The 19,142-nt window shown below is 40.8% G+C and overlaps 2 protein-coding genes across 2 annotated transcripts; one reads left to right on the forward strand and one right to left on the reverse strand.

Moving 5' to 3' along the window:
- The first annotated feature begins 8,973 nt into the window (after window positions 1-8,973).
- On the forward strand, window positions 8,974-9,714 carry LOC142969794 (regulator of G-protein signaling 9-binding protein). The gene has a single exon (XM_076109813.1). The coding sequence runs from the start codon at window positions 8,974-8,976 to the stop codon at window positions 9,712-9,714; it is 741 nt and encodes a 246-aa protein (XP_075965928.1).
- Window positions 9,715-14,489: 4,775 nt separating this feature from the next.
- nudt19 (nudix (nucleoside diphosphate linked moiety X)-type motif 19) lies at window positions 14,490-17,875 on the reverse strand. Its single transcript, XM_076110213.1, has 3 exons — window positions 16,979-17,875; window positions 16,510-16,717; window positions 14,490-15,876 (listed from the first exon to the last, which is right to left on the reverse strand). The coding sequence occupies exons 1-3, from the start codon at window positions 17,774-17,776 to the stop codon at window positions 15,656-15,658; spliced, it is 1,227 nt and encodes a 408-aa protein (XP_075966328.1). The 5' UTR covers window positions 17,777-17,875; the 3' UTR covers window positions 14,490-15,655.
- Between the last annotated feature and the right edge of the window lie 1,267 nt (window positions 17,876-19,142).

Raw genomic sequence — 19,142 nt, forward strand, 5'->3', positions numbered from 1 at the left:
AATCGAACGTAATTTGTAACAAAATACTTTAGAGTGGAGTAATTTTGTATTTAAAATACTCAAAATACTTTCTCCACGAATCAAAAAACAGTTCACGAGTTCAGTCTTCAGATCTTCCAGTTCAACGGATTGTCTGTCAAGGTAAATATTTTATCTGAGTGTGACAGATGTCAACTAGCTTGATTTTTAGCAAGTTAACGTATCAGTCGAGTAGCTAGCTATATAGGAAGAGGGAGATTGGGAGCTTGTATGTTCATGATAACCTTATCAAGAGACGTCTGACCATCTAATCTTGCACTGTATAACAAGTTATGCTGTATCTTCTCAATGTGAATGTCATAATGCCATATCAATTACTGGCAGATAATATAGTTCAGTTAGCCAGGCTATGACAGTAGATGTTCATTTGTTAAAACAAAAAACAAAAAAACATTAAATATCCAATTTATTTTATTTAAAAGGCATATTATGAAAGTATTCTTAGTTTTATTATTTCATACATTCTACAGTTGGCCAGGTGGACAACATGTCTCAGCTAGATGATGTTCAAGAAGGACCATCAACAAGCACATATGTGCTTAGTTACACTGACATTCTGTGACTGTTCTTCCTGTTTGTGGGGTTCACCAGAGCTTTGTGTACATTATATATAATTATATTATATTATATAGCCCAAACCTGAATGCTCTGCTATACCAAATTGTGAGAAAACGGAAAATCCAGAAAAAAGTATTTCCTATATTTTAAATACAAAATACATGTATTGTATTTTGTTACATTTTCTGGCACCAGTATTTTGTATTTTATTTTGATACATTTATTTGAGGGGTATTTTGTATTTTGTATCAAAATACATTTTGATGTATTTTTGCCCATCTCTGCTTCCTGGCCAGTCTCAGCTGTCACATGTCTTTCCCAAGAGTGGATTATAAAGCCAAGACAAAGCAGCTTGGCCCATCTCTGCCCTGTGTGTGCAGCTGCGCAGTGAAAGCTCAAGGCAGGATTCTCCCCTCTCCTGTTCTGGTTCAGAGCCAATATCAGCTGTCTGTTTTAGAGAGAGGGAGAGAGAAAATACCCAGCAATCCTCTAAAGCAGCTTAAAGGCTGAATGAGCGGACTGAAGCCGTTTCCATTTCCAGAACTGTTTCTCTCACTCTCTCCATTATGGCTAGATGAGCTTCTGACTGAGTGCCAAAAGAGCAGTCACAACGGCTGCATGTAAACTGTCTTCTGTAGTGTCCTAAAGACTCTCCCCACCTGTTATACTGTACATTCCCTAAGACATCTCCTTCTTGGATGTACCAGAATATGCATTAGGGAGAACAGCATTTGAGACAAGGAGGGGTATTTCCCTTTAACTCTTGATGTAATCAGGAGTCTTGTCTCCAATTAAATAATGAATGCTAAGTGCTCATGTAACAAACAAAATCTCCCGCCGGGGGCCTTGGATTCCCATGAGCATTATTGTTTTGGTGCAGTACCCCCTCACCCACACCCCTCTGTTGGCATGCTGGCTTTTGGAGTGAAATCAAGTGAAGCAAAGTGGAGTGGAGAGCAGAGTGGTTTGGAGCAAGTCTGTGATGTGACTGTAGCTGGTCCGTGGGTTAGGGTGTGTGTTGCTGCAGGAGTGAAAAGGGGAAAGAAGACATGGGGCTTTGCTTACATCAGAGGGGATGAGACAGAAAAAAATACATTTTGAAAAGGTGATCATCACAGAAATCTGTCCGTCAGTGGTGTAGGAATGAAGCCACAGCTGACAGATTGATATGCTATGGGTGTTTAAAGAATCTCTTCGCACATGCATCACATATGATTACCTCAGCAAACCAATTCATTTTGATAGGATGCATTTCAATCTACTTTTGGCATTATCTACATACATACCTTGTGTTACATTCAGATTAATTTAGTCACACAGAGACAATCAATGAGTTTATTTGTACTTAATAAAAATGGTTCAACATTCATGTGGAGTGTAATGTTTTAAGGAGCAATACACGCAGTTAAGAGACTGTCAAGGTAAAATGACGAAACTGAACTCTAAGAATGAAAATCTTGAATAAATTAACTTTAAACACCAGTGTTTTCTTAAGCACTTCCACATTTTGGCATAACTCACTTCTTGCCAAGAGGTAGATGTAACGATCGGTATCGACATGGTCGGTAAATGTTGTTACCTTTGCACAGAGCCTGTGTGCTGTGTCTTTGAGCTACCCAGCTGATGAATGTAGCTTTATATTTACCATACATACATTGGAGGGTCATTGATCTTCTAATCTAACTCTCACCAAGAAACCAAATAAGAGTATTTCCGAAAATGTGAAAGTATTTTTTTTTTTGCTTGCACATTTCCCCCTTCCAAATATAAATTGTGTTTTATGCTATAAGACAAAGGTACCAGGCCTGAGTTCCATTGAGAGATGTCAGAGTGCGGAGGCCTGTTGGGATGTACAATGCGAGGCAAATGTCTAGTTAAAAATAAAAAGAGAACGCAGAAAAGTCTTCATAAATTCTTAAAGAGAGAAACACCTCAAGAGGAATTTCCTTGGTGCTTGTGAATTAAACACCGCTACGTGGCGTCAGTTTATCTGTGGTAAAAAGAGAGCGAGAGAAGTAAAAGGGAGAAGAAGAGAAAAGGGCGTAGTTGCAGTTCGTCGCAATGTATGGTGGATATATGCAATCATTGGATGCGACATAGATGTATTCACAGTATTATATGGAATAACACAACTTGATATAGCTAATCTTGAAAAAGTCTAATTAAATTAGAACACACAAATGTGTTAATATGATATTTGACAATTCCTAAATTAGGTTTGGTGACCCTTCTGGGTGAATGCATAAATATCGTCAATTAAATCATGGTTCACTTCAGAAAAAAAACCTTTAGGGTAAGGATGAAGATGATTCTTTGTAGTCTTCATCTCTCAGTTTGTAAATGCATTACAGTATAGTATTGACTAATGAATTCTGCTCATTCATATTCCACACAGGAGATCTCCTTTAGGAAGACAAACATGAACAGGAAACGGCAGACTGACAGTAAATCAGAGCAGAAGAATCACAGTCGTGACTGATGTATGAGGAATGACACAGAGACATGCCGCGATGGAATGACCTCTGACCTTACACAGGCTTATCTCTGCTGCACCCACCTTCGACCTGCCCACACAAATCCGACCTAGAAGCCTTTTAGAGGGGATTTTCTGAGTGGTGCAATCTGTTGGCTATTCTAAAACCACGACAGTGAAACGGACAAGGGCCAAAGAACCTTTGGTCCCATGGCCACCAGCTCTCCTTGTATGCTTGAAGTGTGCACAAGCAGTAGCAAAGTACAATGGAGTACAATGAGCTTTACAAATAAGCCACAAAAAACAGCTCGAGCTTGTTAAAGGTCACTAATGTACCTCTAGAAAGCTCTTACATTATGTTTTTCGGTGGAGTTGAATGTCTTTTGAGAGCCTCGTGAAAGTCTTTTGAATCTGATGGTTGTTTCCTCTTTTCCCTGGACTGTCTTATTTTCTGCAGAAAGGGACTTGTGCACTAGATTACATCGAGGCTTTGGGGAGAGGACAAACAAGTACCTCCTTGACACACACACACACACACACCAGAGATGGCAAGCGGCAGACTGTATTTGAGACTGTATTTGTTTGAATTTTTATTAGAGACATATCACTTTTCATTTTCTCATCCCTCGGGTTCGCCTAAATTTACCTTGATGTGATAGGATTAGAGCTAAGCCTTGACTGAGCAGATGCTGTGCATCCTTTTGGCTCATCTCAGTTTAGCATGGAAAGTACTTCATACTGTAGCACACCAGAGCGTCTTACTCCACTCTACTTTAAGAAAAACGACATTCATGCTTTAGTGCCAGCCCATGTCTTTTACCTCTGGTCAAGGAAATTTAACTAAATTTAAAAACACAACCACGACTCATTGGCCGGCCCATCTCAAATCAAAAGAGATGGAAAACTTTGACATTTTGGGAAATACACTTATTCGCTTTCTGGCGAAGAGTTTAATGAGAAGATTGATACCGCCCTCAAGTCTTTCCATTATATATAAGCTTCATGCTATATTTTCTAGACAGATTGGTGTCAATCTTCTCATCTAACTCTACCAGAAAGTGAATAAGCATATTTCCAAAAATATCAAATACTAATTCTGTTTTTTAGAAACATCGCTGCTGCATTGCATGCAGTTTTAACGACAGTGGGTCTTTAATGATAACTGCATCTTCAGCACGGCAAAAAGGTGTCTTTTTATGTTAAATTCAGTCTGCTCCATACACACACACACACACACACACACACACACACACACACACACAGTGAGAGTGCTGCATCACATTTGCCAAGATCAATACAAAGTTTGTATGAGGGCTTTTAAGGTAAGCTTAGATTTCGTTGTCATAGGGAGTGGAGAGAGGAGCAGTATTGTGTATGTGTGGGTGTGTGTGTGTGTGTGTGTGTGTGTGTGTGTGTGTGTGTGTGTGTGTGTGTGTGTGTGTGTGTGTAAATCACGGTTGAATGGAGGTCCTCTCTGGACCTTCGTGGAGTTGAGGCGTGACTCACGGTTCACCCCGCTGGTGCATGCTGCGCCGTGTAAGAGACCACATAGTGGATGATGGCCATCAATAATTCAACAAAGATAGACTTCCTCTTTCTCTGGTTCTCACTCGCCCCCTCTCTCCCACTCTCTCTCCCGTCGATGCTCTGCCTCTGTTTCTAACTGACTGCACCTTCCTCATAATTCCACAAACAGGCTCCGTCTCTGGGCTCCCTCATCCGCCTGGATCCCAAACCACTTAAAACAAGCAACTTCGTGCTTCCAAATGTAGACCTGATGCCCAAGATATCTTTGGCTTTTAAGTGATATTTGTTCTTCACCAGTAACAGCACATCAAATTAGTTTGGCATGATCATGTCAGATTAGGGCTACAGAGAGTTCTAATCCTATTCCAGACACACTTAATCTCAGATGTGGACATGGCTAAGTAATGTGTCACACTTAGGGGAGTCAAAAGCTTTTTCACAGGATTTTAGATGATATTTTGACCACACAGTAGCTCAGTGGTTAGCGGTTACTACTGCTTTAAAGCAAGAAGGCGCAATACTTCACTGACTGAGTCCTCTCTATGAGGAGTTTCTTGTTCTCCCCTGAGTTTATGTGGGTTTACTTTGGGGGCTAGAGTTTTTTTTCCCTTACCTATAGACACGTTAGGTTTAGACAAATCCGATAAACCTTTTATTAAATAACAAAACGGATACAATTCAAAGGTTAGTGTGGGCCTTCTATAGAAAGCCTACATGAATGTTAGAGCAAAGGGCAGTCAGTGCAGGAGCTTTTTACTGGGATTATCAAGACAGCTGACAGAGGTTATTCAAGAGTTTTCTAATGTGTTTGCTTGGGGCATTATTGGGCAAAACATCTTTACGTCTTTTGACCATTATCTCACACAAAGTATAGTGAGTGCAAGCAGGCTCTATTTCCTGCCTAAAGCATTGATTACATATGATGGAAATGCGTGAGAGACAGACGACAGCCTCCATTAAAAGATACATCTGAGGGCATTATGTTGTTAATCCTTGGACTTTCAGGAACCTGCTAATCTGGATTATGGCATTTGTAGATCATTTTATAGCATCATTTGAAAACTGCCCTATACCAAGTAGTTCTTCTCTCCTTTGGTTTCCTTTTCATCTTAACCTCTTGAACCTGGGGGTGTTTTTGCTCATCTTTCATTTTAATTCCAGGCTTGACATGTCTAAACCAAGCATGCCATATATTCTGATTCTTTTTTAGGACAGTTCGCTGTCATTTGTCATGTGAGTGGTATGATATGCTATGATCTAGGCTAGTTTTTACAAAGAAATGTATTTTTACACAATTTGCATCCGGATTGAAGGATAATAACCAGATCTGCTCTGTGTCTGGGGCTCATATGTAAACAAAAACACACGTCCCAAAGCAAACGCCACTTGACAATGTGTCACAAATCAAAGGATTTGGCTCCTGCTATGAACACAAACACATCTGGCCCCTTTTAAAAATATTACAGCAGTGGAAGGGATGGATTGATGTATCAGACAGATGTCAAACAGCAGTCACAAATGCTGCTATGTCACCCAATGTGAACTGTGACCATGGCCTTAATTTGACATATATGTGTTCTTTGAATCATCTAATCGTTCCATCCATATTTAGTAAAAAAATGTAATAGTAGCCTACGATCACAATGTGGAAGATTCCCACTGCTACGTTTGTGTGCTTGTAGCCTACTAAATAATGCTATTGCTTTTGTTTTTTTCTTCCGAATTCAGCCATCTTATGCTTCATGATCACAACCCTGCTAATACACATCAAGTTAAAAACTGACAATGAATATAAAATGGATGGATCGTATGTTAAATGTGAAATCCTATTAAACTGGAACAGCCTATCAGGAATTATTTTTGCAATATATGGTATTTGTTCTTACAAAATGGCAGGACAATAATTAATTAAACAAATATATTTCATTAGAATAAAGATTTTTCAGGCTTTATTTGTCTTTGCAGGAGTCAGTGTAAAAACATTAACATCTGGAGCTCCTCACTATCTTGTTACTCTTCTGTGTAACAGAAAACCACAGAGAGCCTGTGCACAGGAAATCACATTGAGTTTTTCATGATGTGATCGCTCTGAGAGCAATCAGACCACAGCATGTGTGACTCATCCTAACACTTGAATCTAACAGGCCAGCTTATCAGCAATCTTATTATAGGTAAGCAGACAGACAGACACCACAGCCAATTGTACGACATAATCCTGCAATTCTTACTCTATGCCGTTAGTAGTTCCAAGTAAAGGTGATCATCTATATAAGAAGAGATTGAACAATTACAAATTCCCAAATTTGTAGTTGTCAACAGGCCACGGGTCATGTCTGTCTTTGGACTTTGACTGTGTTTCTGCATTTGTTAACTCAGGAATTGGAATCATTTTCTGATGTTTTGTGAGCTGAGAGAATGAAATTCCAGGACGCTGAAATGTGCGTTCTTTGTAAAATGTTTTTTAATAAGGAACTACACACTACCTTGATGTATTTTTTAGCTTCCAAAAGGCCATAGAACCACACCATCACATTGTACAATCAATCCAACTGCTACTCGTGAATCTTTCTTCTGACCACAGCTAAACTGTAATTCTAAATACAACATGAAAGACAGTAATTGAATAGCTTGAGGAAGAATTACTGAAGAACGCTTGCCAAGAGGTGAGAGGTTTCCATGGAAACATGTTCAATGGAAAAAAGACCCATTAAGCAAGATCATATCAAAACATCTGACTCAGCCGAGATATTTGTTATTTGTCAGATATCCCTGGCATGGCTTGCAGCAGTTAAAATATACCGGACATTACAGTTCACAGTAAACATAGAGCCGAGGCATTTATTGCAAGATTGAATTATACTTATTATGAAATAGGGAGTTATAGATGGCCGTGCATATATGTAATAATGCATTCAATTTGAAGGAATATGCATGACTTTTCAATAGGATATTAAAATAAAATAGATGAATAAATCCCCATGCAACAATAAAGCAAACAATGAGCCTCTCCCTCAGCTCCTTAGGCATCCTCTGCATTTAAGTCCATTAGCTTTACACGGCAGTCAATGGATCATTAGGCTTCATCCGCCTCAATAATGCAAAAAGAGCAACCCAGGCAAACACCGCAGAGTCTTATCTGCCTCTCACCTCTCAACACAGCAGGAGCTAAGAAGGTAAACAACACAGTATCCAACCGACACTGTGCACAACAACAGCATCCTTTCTGGCCCGACACCGTGTGCAGGCAGGTCTGTGTCTAATGGACTTTGCGGACATGATGAATGATTATGAGGTTGGCACTTATGCACACATACCTCACACAGTTACTATCCATTCTCTACACTTCAAGTTAAATATGTCATCAATAGACTGGTGTAGGGTGGTTCAAACATGTTTGCTCTACCAGTACTATTTTTAAATGCAAAGATGAATATAAAAAGGCTGAATATCTTGTCAGCAACCAGCAACATTGCTTCTATTGTCACCGGAAACATAGCTGACAACACATACAGGAATCCTGATGACAACTGGCAGGTAGTGGCAGATAGGTTAGGACTTTGTGATTTGACATCCCAGCTGAGAGGCATCACAGCACTGCCCACATTAGGGACAGAACAGCCAATGACTGGACGCATTTCAAGGAGACGTCTGTGGGACCAAACCAATAGGAGCGCAGATGCTTTGTTTCCCTGCCTGCATGGCTCTGTTTAGTGCACACATGTGACCTCAGAAGGCGCTTACTGGTATTTAAACCTCATCATTTGGGTGCAGAAGCGGACAGCTCCCCACACAGATAAACAAACCAAAAAACAATGTTTGGCACCCGCTGTTATGGACGCTTTGAAGCATTTTTCTCTCCTTAACTCGCAGTGAAGATCTCCATTTCCCCAGCCGCGCGTCATCGTTGCACGTTAACGGACTTTATTTTAAGCTGCTGACGAGAAAGGCTACGTGTTCTCTCCACAAACAGCGGGAAAGCGGATGTTGGGACACCTGTAGCTGAATCTGGATCTCAATCTCCTAAAAAAGGGGAGGTTGGATTGTTTCACATCCACTCAGCATCCGCCCAGCAGGAGATGCGCTCCGTCGCTGTCTGATCTCGAGTGGGGAAGCGCAAAGGTAGCCTAAAGCCATTTACGAACGCATTAATATCTAAGCCGCTCTCTGTGACTGCTTGCAGAAAGGAAGGAGCATGGGTAGAAAGGAATTTGCTCTGACTCGTGCGTTGAGGGGATTTGTAAAGCTGGGGGTGTGCTCCTTTTGAAACTAAACCAATGACCGCGGATGAAGCACCGTCACTAACAGCTCGCCATTCCTCGTCAAGCTTCTTTTGTTTATTATTTCATATTTTTTGGAGAGTAGATATTTAATCAGCCATGGGGAAAGATGAGTGCAAAACAATGCTGGACGCTTTGAACAAAGTGACTGCTTGCTACAGGCATTTGGTAATCGCTCTGGGAAGCACGTCGGATTCGCAGAACCTGCGCGAGGAGCTGAAGAGGACCCGCAAAAAGGCCCAGGAGCTGGCCGTGGCCAACCGGACTAAACTGACCTCTCTGCTCAAAGACAAAACCATCAGCAAGGATGACCGAGCCGAGTACGAGCGCCTATGGGTGCTGTTCTCGAGCAGCATGGAGCTCCTGGAGGTGGACATGAAAAGGTCCCTGGAGATAGGGCAGGATTTCCCCCTCAAGGTTCCCACGAGACACCTCATACAGACGGGGATGACCGGCAGCACCACCACCGTGGCGGCCCGGGCCATGAGCGTGCAGAACATGAAGTACGAGGCGGACAGCAACATCGACACGGCGGACCTCCGGGACCTGCAGTCCGAGATCTCCCATGTGAGCCAGATGATGGAGGAGATGGAGATGAAGGTGCAGGTGGCGCCGTGGGCCGTCGAGGCGAAGCAGGAGGCAGGCGCGGAGCTCAAGTCCAACATGAGTGTAGGAAATTCCTCCGTGGGTGTCATCTCCATCTGCGAAGAGGAGCCCAAAGATGAGGAAAGGGGAGGCAACAGGGACGCTGGCTTTGCGTCGATCTGCGCTGTGCTTGTATTCTTTGTCATCGTTACGGTCGCTCTGGTTCTAGGATATTTGGTCATCAATATGTCCTGAGCTGTCTAACCAACAGCCCACCCGGATGCACACCCCTGCGCGGCTGCCCACGAGCGCGTCTCCGTGGTAATAAAAGCCAGCAGCTCCACAAGAGAGAGAGAGAAAGCGCTTTTTTTGAGGTGCTGAAAAAAATTATGGACATGCGAAGTTATTCATCTTTCTCGCATTTTGTGAATGTATTCGGTGGAGTCGAAGAGTTGCACTAGTTATAATGTAGAACAATAGAATGGACGTCGGGCACAATTTGAAGTATTTTGAGGAGCCAAGGGGTCGTGTATTTTTGGAAGAGGAAAAATAAATCATGAAATTACGTGACAGTGTCTGGCCATCAGGATGATGCAAACAACACGTAATCCAAGTGGATTAGTGGAAAAGCTCAAGCGTAAATGTAGCCTACTGTTAAGTATTCCTCTTGATGTTCTGCTGCATTGATGCTTTAAATGTATGAATTCAATCCAGCAAAGCCAGACGTGTTCAAACGAGCAGGGGACCATCTATAGTCAGAGAAGGAAAGGGTCATATTGTATGGGAAGTAATATAGAGTGATCCAGTTGGATGTGATCAAATCCGCACTGTTCCACACTTCTGTTAGCACAGTTATAATACATCATACAATCTGTATAGCCAGATTGTTTTTACTTCATTGCATCAAATCACAATTCCCTTGATGAAAGAGCCTTGGGGACCTAAGAGAAGTCCACAGTCTTTTAATAATGCACTGTAAGCCTGTTCGTGTTCCTTTTTCAGGGTTTTCTTGCAAGCAGTGTTGAATGTATACATTGCAACATGTGAATAGAGGGTTTGTTCATACAGACTGCTGTGTCAGATAATGTACATACATAAGTATATTTATTATAATAAAATTTTGAAACACACTCGAAGATGTGCTCGCAGTCTGAAGAAATAGCTCCTAAGTGTTTTACAGCCAATGCCAAAGCAGTTTTCTGTTGTATCTCTTTTATGTTTGGGTGTTGGGTATTTGAGTATTGAGTTTAAACTGATGACTTTAGATGAGCCCAGTTTGTAATCACTGCAAAGCTTGAGATACATACATGGGAGTACACAGAGGTATTTTGAGCTATCTTTGACATAATGGGTTTAAAATACTATTCGATTTAAAATAGATGGGAGAAGAGCAGATGCTTTGACTCCCTAATGGTTTTAGTTGTAAGAGTCTTTGAAGGTATTCCTGGAAAGGTGAACCGATAGTGGATGGCTGTCAGAGCCAAAGCCTTAACGTGTTAGTTTAAGGGGCTGTGAGTTGTCCGGAGGCTCAGAAATAGCTTCAAGTCAGAAGTGTTAATGCTATCAAAGACCGATAATATAATTAAATAAACACAACATGACTCTGACAACACTGGCTATTTAGCTATGATTTTATTTTTAAAAAAAAGAAGAAAAGGAAATTACACAAAGCTCTTGTATGGATGATCATGTGCTTCCCTTACTGTATTAGGGATTTAGAAAGGTTGAACAAAAAATATGCAACATCAAAAATATTAAAAATTTAAGGTTCAACACTTAATTTCTTCCTCCAAACTATATATATTTTAAACACATCTCTCTAACAGGTTCCAAAATAGTTTTAATTTGATTTTCCAAAACTAGAATTGAGAAGATTTATTATCAACAATTAATAAATTAAACATTCTCAAAGTTTAGAGTAAATTATATAGTTTTTGGCACATTATTGTCAGGGAATTTACTGGAAAAGAACCACTCACTGTTTGTAAGGCATGGGGCTGTATTAAAAGGAGATATAGAATATTTTCAGGTAAAAATGTTAGAGTGAGATTTAAAGATAAAGTACATCAAAGGTATGTAAAGGGATACTAAGAACTACTAATAAACAGAAGTAGCTGATATGTAAATCCACAGTATGTCAGTATTTGGTGTCTAGCCTCTGTTTAACTATTCATTAAAAAAAGGTTTTACATCAGCTAGTTGGTGCTTTCAGGCAGAAGAACATGTGACCTCAGGATAAATACTTCCATGTCTGTTCATCATCTGCGGTTGCTGAAAGATGTCAGTAACTCTTACTTATCATCATCACTCTAAAAATACATTTGAATTAATGTTCCAGTGTGAATTCTAATTAAAAGTATATTGTAACTGCTCGCAGTTCAACAGTTGCACATCAAATGAGCTCTAAATTGACTTTAATGATCTCTTCCCACGATCCTGAGGGGTTTCCTCGATAACTGCATAAATAGACCCCTGGCATTCAAAGACCACTGAGCCTTAGTTGCCGGCTTTGGAAGTATGCAATAATCTCAAAGGATCAAATTTAATTAAAGCTACCCTCCTCTTCTGGGGAGAAGCCTGACTCCTTGTGGGAGTAATGGAGCAAAATTACATTTTTCTTGTATTGAAAGAAGAATCTGGCATGTTTAAAATATTGAAGTTGCAGATTAGGATATAGCAATCATTTGGGACATTAAATGTGTATTCAGCGGAGTACTTAAATGCCTTTTGCTTTTTAATCTCTTATTCCAGGCTGTCTGTCTCTTCTCACCCTCTCGAGGTTAGAGACCTCAAGAGAAACATTAATAGATTATTGTTTTAGAAAAAAAAAGCTGAAATGTAAGAAAACTCGACTCCGAACAGCACAGAGGGGAGAGCATTTTTTGGCAAGACTTTGATGCATGACAATCAGTGGCGCGCTTTGCTCACACCCGATTCACAGCAGGCTTTCTGACATCTTGCTTATCCTTGTTGTCGTCTCACAGACGCACTAAGCTCTGCTAACAGTGAGTCATGAACCTCTTTGATATTCACAACAGACTTACGTTGTCATCCAGAGTTCCAAAAATATAAAGGTGATTAATTAAACATGGGGAAGAAAGGGAGGGGAATGAAATAGTGGAAGAGATAAAGCCTTTTGAAACTCTTTAAAAGTCCTCCCTCAAGTTTCAAGTAAACGACTAATGTTCATGATAAAGTCTACTTTGATTCGACTTTGAGAAAGTTTCAGGCATGCCGAAACAATTTTACTGCAATCTCTGTTACGCAAGCTGCTTCTCAAAATAGAAACAGCATCAAAGTTTTAGAGTGTGTGCTTCATTAGGTATGAAGAAAGTGTCCTTTTACAGGTGAGTAAATGGACTTTCTCTACATTGGTATGATATATATATATGAATGACAGGGACATTTACCAACTTCAATCCGTCGCATGGAAACAAACAAACCGAGCAGACTGGTTGACAGAGAGGCGAGCTGCACACCGGGCAGAGACGGACCACTGCATCATCATCATCATCGCCTCATCTGGACGAAGACGGCGGGTTTCCAAGGCTGTGTGTTGCCATAGAAACCCTCAACAGACTCTCCGCCGCTAACAGCACAGAAGGTTGAGCAATGTTATTTCAACTCGCCCCCTTTCTGTCACCACCATCCTACACAAACACAGCACTCTGAAGCAGAGGGGGAGATGTGGTGTGAGGACAGAGGAGGGCCTGAGCTGAACAGGGGACCAAAAACCTCAGCACCCCCCCCCCCCCCCATGCTGACAGATGAAGTGTGTCAAAAAAGATGAACATCAGATTGAGCCGTGCTGACCTGTATGCCTCAGCAATTTAGAAGAAAACGTTCCAAACCAGGTCAGAGTGACCTGGCTCTCTTCCTCTCTCACAGCCCACTGGTCTGTCACATCTAAAGTGTGTCTGTGCCAAAAAGAGTCATGGCCATAAACTGTGTTCCTTAAATTAAATTAAATTCATATATTTAAATGTATTGTGCTTAAAAGAACATCAAACTTATATTAACAAATGATTTTAACACTTCAAGATGATAAGTTTCTTGTGTATTAAATAACCCTGAGTGTTATAAAAAAAAGTAAATAGAGGCCTAGATACAAAAAAACAGAAGTCTGGTTATGAGCACTATTGAGCTACGAGTAATGGTTGTGTAGATATTGTGACAGCATCCACATAAATGCATAAATCGCCTTTTTAGAGCAGGCATTGTGATAGTAGATATTGTTACTGCATCTACAGTTACTTTGTATAAATCGCCTTTTTAGACATTGTGATAGTAGATATTGTCAAGCACAGTCTCATTATTCTGCCTGTTTCCTTCAGCTCACTCACTGTGAGCATCACAAACCATCATAAGCACAAATCTCCTAACAGCAGTGTGAGACAGCATCAGTAAGAAGATCAAATTAATAATGAATACATTGATCCGTTTCATAATAAATTAATTTATAAATGGCAGACACAGGGTACAATCCATTTGACGGAGATGTTTTCTTATGAGTTATCAAAATGCCATGGAGGACACTGCTGTGAGCAGGGAAGACACCCAAAGGAGAAAGGGTTGAAGCCCCGCAGTGTCTCCACCAGACATATGCACTCCTCCTGAGAGGGATCACCATAACTGACACACACACACACACCTCGAAATCCCTGTGATATATTTACAGTCCCTATGGTTACAAGCTCAAATTCGTCAAAATAAAATAGTTACTTCATAATAAAGTGTGGAGCAAAATAAAACATAAAGTCAAGGTCTGGCCAGGAAGTTCTTACTTATTTCAACAAATAACATGATTCTTAATACCTCACCACGGAGTGGGCCAATGTAGGGCTATAGGCGATATTTCAATATGATAATTTATCATCTTTTAATGGATTCATATTGTGATGAAGTAATGAATCACGATATTGTGAAACACTCTTCCTTAATCTAAATGATAATAACAAGCACAAACTAAACAAAATATGTCAGAAAATCTGATTATTTTGCAAAGTTTTTAATTAAGTAAGAGAAATAGTCAGTGTTTTTCATTTGTCAATGTATTTAATTCACACAACAGTATACAAAACCATGTGGTTATTTCATCTGGGCTATTGATATATTAATTTACCAGAAAACTGCTATAAAGATGGTTATTGAGATATGAAATTACTAGATTTTGGTCATATCTCGCAGCCCTAGGCCAGTGTTGTCCTTTGTGATTTTGGGCACAATCACATGTAACAATCATAACAAAATCAGCATATTTTATAAGGAATGAGCTCCATAATCAAACAAAACTCAGCAGCTTACACTAAAACAAATGTCAATGATGATCCTCCTGAAGCGGCCTCCTCAAATGATGTGAAATTAGTGTCCGAGTAAAACCTTTGCACAATAAGGCCATTAGCAATCACTTCTTATTCATCAATTACAAATTTGTGTTACTTAAATATAAAACAAGTAAGGGAGCTGGTGGAGGGACAGATCTCTCTAGATCTGATGACACAACAGTCACACGGAAGAAAGAATAAATTAGCATCATAATTAAAATGCAGTCCATTTAATACGTACTGAAAACGAGTCGCTGTCATTGACAAGCACACAATAAACCTTTCCCACTGAAGACATTTTGACATGTCACAGTAGTTAATGCAACAGGTGTTATTATCAAAATCAACTATGGCTAAATTCCACGAAGCCGTTTCAGTTTTCTGGTATTGTGCATGTGTCACACGGTCACGGCTCAAAGCCTGGACACACCAGGATTTAAAACAGTAAAACTTTGTGGCAAAATCAAATGGAGTCGCTGAGATCAGAGGATCCTGGCCAGGAGGCGAAAATAATCCACACAACTGGTCCGTGCTGACCTTTGAGAGAACCGAGAGTCGGCTGCACCATTCACTTTAACCCAACCTCCTCTAGCTAGCAACTCCTCCACAGAAGAGTAATCATTAGCGGACAGGAGTTGAAATACGTCTTTTGAATAAAACAAATTTTGCGAGCTTGTAAATGAACAACATGCCAGTCAATGAATAGAACAGAGCATTATGTTGTTAGCTACATCTGTGCTTTTCCTTCTATGACAAAGCAAAATGTCTGCTGTGAAGAGGGCCCATCTGATCCTATGAAAAGCAGTAAACTTGTCTTGCTTCACTGTATGTGCACAGGGGAGTTGTGGGGCTCATACAACAGGTAGGGCGAGTCAAAGCCTACTTTTTGAGTCATAATGGAAGGTCTGCTCTGAAACAGGTAGCAGATGATTGTACTTGGGAGTGATGGTCATCTGTAGAGTTATAGTGTACGGATCTACGGTCACAAAGCGGTGCAGTGCAGAATCCTCCACCTGAGGATCCTCCAGCTGAGGGTCTGTGCTCGTACCCACCCCGGCTTCTCCTGAAGGGGCCATCGGGTAGCATCTGTCACCTGCAAAGAGTGGAGAGCCCGAGAGAAAAAAACAACAAATGGTTAATCTACCATAAACATTCATGTTACTGTTTCATCACTAACATTAACCTCATTACCCCAACCTGTTGTTTTTACTATTCTAAAAAAGATCAAATTCTATATTTTACATTCAACCATTCCCATGAAAGACCGAAACCAACAATACATCAGTCACTTTCTCAATACTTTACAGCTTTCTCACCCTGCTTGTAAGCAAATTCCTTCTTAACGGTAGTATTGAGCAGCTGATTTGGTGTGATAGTCAGTAAGTATGGCATCAGGGTGGAGTATTTGGGAATGACTGCATTATGATCATGATTATCATGAAATAACATGTCACCCAGTGCAACAGCATGGCTCCCTGGTGTTTTTAATGGTTTTTTGGACAACAATGGAGCAAAATGATATAATAGAACAATATCAGGCTTTGACTACACAGACAATATTTGTTAGTGGGATCAGTTCATTGTTGGTTTTGGTGTATTCATAATAAGAAAACTTCACATTCATCATATTATAGAGCGGAGATATGTAATTGACTTCATAGAACATAAAGTTGGCATGCTTCACTGCTGGTTTGGATGTGGGTTAGGTGAGATAGACAATCAGCACCTGGCAGCAGCGCTGTGTAGTGTTCATCTTTTAAAGAAATAACAGGCAGCAGCTGTTCGCAGCCCTCCGTGGCACGCTGGCTGGAGAAGCTGTGGAGGTCATTCAGCAAAGGGACGCGGCACATGCGCCTGAGCTCATAGACCTGCGGAGGGGCGATCCACAACTCCTGTGCCTGGTAGCTCTGGAGAACCTCTGAGGGAGTGGACCACTGAACAACACAGAGAGAGGAAGCAGTAGTAATGTTGACACAGATCCCTTTGATTCTCTTCTCATTGTGATATTTACATACTGAATGTTTTACAGTAGAAAATACCCACAATTGAGAAGCTGTAACCAATAGTTTATAACTTTTGCTAGAAGAAAATGTATCATTTATTTTAGCCTAAATAAACAAAGAAAATTACATTTCCCTGTAAAACTCTTTAGTCAACATTAGATGTGAAGGTGTTGTGTTGAATTGATGAATCACCCTAAAGGACACGATTTCCTTTTCATCTTGGAGTGCCTGGGGGATCTCCTGCAGGCAGCAGATGAAGAAAGCCGTGTCAAACCTTTTCACACCGTATCGGCCCGCGGGAGTCAACCAGTTGCCCCACTCGTGTAAAGCCCAGATGTTGGGCAACACCTCCAACTCTCTGCACATCTGTATGAAGTTAGAGGGGTTCTGGTTTACCAGATCCCTCCACTTCTTCAGTTCACGACTGCACAGATCGTTTATTTTGTGATGTAGCGGGACTTCTCGATCCGTGGTACTCTTGCCCTCTATGCTTCTTAATAAACTTTTCTCCTCCAGTTTGGACACAAACAGGAGCACACCAGACTCCTCAAACGTCTCCCTCAGGGCGCAGATCCGGAAGGCGAGCTCTCCCGGGATAGGGGAGCCCAGTTTCAGTCGGTCTGTGGCGAACATTGGAGGTCTGGTCTCCAACGGCTGAGTGACACTTCTCAAACCAAAATTAGGAGAATTGCTGAAAGATTTGAAAATGTCCAGCCACTCACTCGAAAAGTCCGAAGGGTGCACCATGCCGCCGGGAAACACATACGCATTGGGCATGAATCCACTTGTACTGCTTCGTTTCAGCAGTAAAACGTCGTAGTCACAGCTGGATTTGTGCGGCATGTGTGACCGTCCATGGCTGCTGCCCAGCGGTGAACCTGCAGCGGCTGTCAGCGGTGTCCTTGACGCTAAACCGTCCGCACCGAGCTTGTGACCTGCGGCTAGAATAAGAGTGGCCGCCTCCTTCCAGTGCTTCAACGTGGTGTTCATCCTAAAACTGTTTCCTTAATTTTCACTAAACGCTTTTGAAAGTTGTTACCCGTTGCTCGGCCGGCTGTAGGACACAGCCGCTATACTTTAGATTAAACCACGTTTACTTCCTTATGACGAAAGCCTTGACGGCTGCGCATGCGTCTGAAGCAGGACCAATGCGTTTCCTGACAAGACCCGCCCTGCGTAGCATTCAAGCGCGAGGATTGGTCAGGCGTTGTTCAGGCCCACATGACTCTGACCAATGGGCGTTTTTTACAGGTATTAGCAAAAATTCTTTAATTTCATACAATATAACCTATATTTTGAATATGTATGGACATGGTGATTTTTAATTTTCATTATCATTTTTTTTAAATTCATGATTTAAATAATCTCTTTTTTGTCATTTTGCAAACCAGGACAGTAGGATATGCTTCACATTTCAATGATGGAAAATTGTCTTGGAGTTTAAATGACCATGTGTTTCATGTTGCAACCCAGTATCACACCAAAGCGTGTAATGCCAGATGGTTTGTTACTGAGAATTCATTATCGTCGTGTTATGTGAAAATATATGTGTAAAATATTTTATTTCTATGATCACAAATTTTTCTCGTCATTTCGGAACATGCGAGAATCCAGCTGCCATACAAGGCCGTACAGCTGCTTTACAAATTGCAAGCTTTTTCTTTTTTACTTAAGTATGTACTGCTCTGCCCTGACAAAGTCCGTACTGTTGCATGTAGTTGGCATTTAATTGGAACATATTTTTGCGTCATAAAATTGCACCATGAACCTTTACTCTCTTGTTTAAATTTCCGCTACACAGATATTTGTAGGTCAGAGTAGCTAGATTGCATAGCACAAAATGCAAACGGAGGACATCCTGGTATTTTTCAAATACTGCATTGACTTACTATGTATTACGACATACTAAATCTTTTTCTGGCATACCAAATTTTATGGAATTAAGTATAAGGATATTGCAACATGCAGACAGCTCTCTTCAAATCTGTTTAATTGAATTATCACAATCCACAAAATAATTACAGCCTATGAGTTCTGATTTCTCACAAACTATTTTAAAACTTTTAGGGAATATTTTCTTTCTCTGTTAGTTGATATGCAGCACTGAAAGCAGATTACAAGGGCTCAACAGCCTGAATTGTTGCTGTAAATGCACTTTGTCAGATTCTTAGACCCGATGAACTATTTTTGGGGTCATAAGTAATTGTTCTCAGGGTTACTGAGTTCATATGCCAATGTATTAGCAGATTACTATGAGCAGTTCAAATTCTCTTACAGGCTTCATAAAACAATGTCCCTTGTTTTTCAGTGCCTCAGCTGCTGCAGCCACCAGAGTAAGTCAGTTCTACAAATCAAT

Source organism: Anarhichas minor, unplaced genomic scaffold, assembly GCF_050575085.1.
Source record: "Anarhichas minor isolate MPS153535 unplaced genomic scaffold, ASM5057508v1 ptg000042l, whole genome shotgun sequence".
NCBI lineage: Eukaryota > Metazoa > Chordata > Actinopteri > Perciformes > Anarhichadidae > Anarhichas > Anarhichas minor.

Coding starts and splice junctions, on each gene's coding strand:
- LOC142969794 (XM_076109813.1), top strand. CDS start 8,974: ATGGGGAAAGATGAGTGCAAAACAATGCTGGACGCTTTGAACAAAGTG.
- nudt19 (XM_076110213.1), bottom strand. CDS start 17,776: ATGAACACCACGTTGAAGCACTGGAAGGAGGCGGCCACTCTTATTCTA. Junction 16,718..16,978: donor AGGAAATCGTGTCCTTTAGG/GTGATTCATCAA, acceptor TGTGTTGTTCAG/TGGTCCACTCCCTCAGAGGT. Junction 15,877..16,509: donor CTACACAGCGCTGCTGCCAG/GTGCTGATTGTC, acceptor CACTCTTTGCAG/GTGACAGATGCTACCCGATG.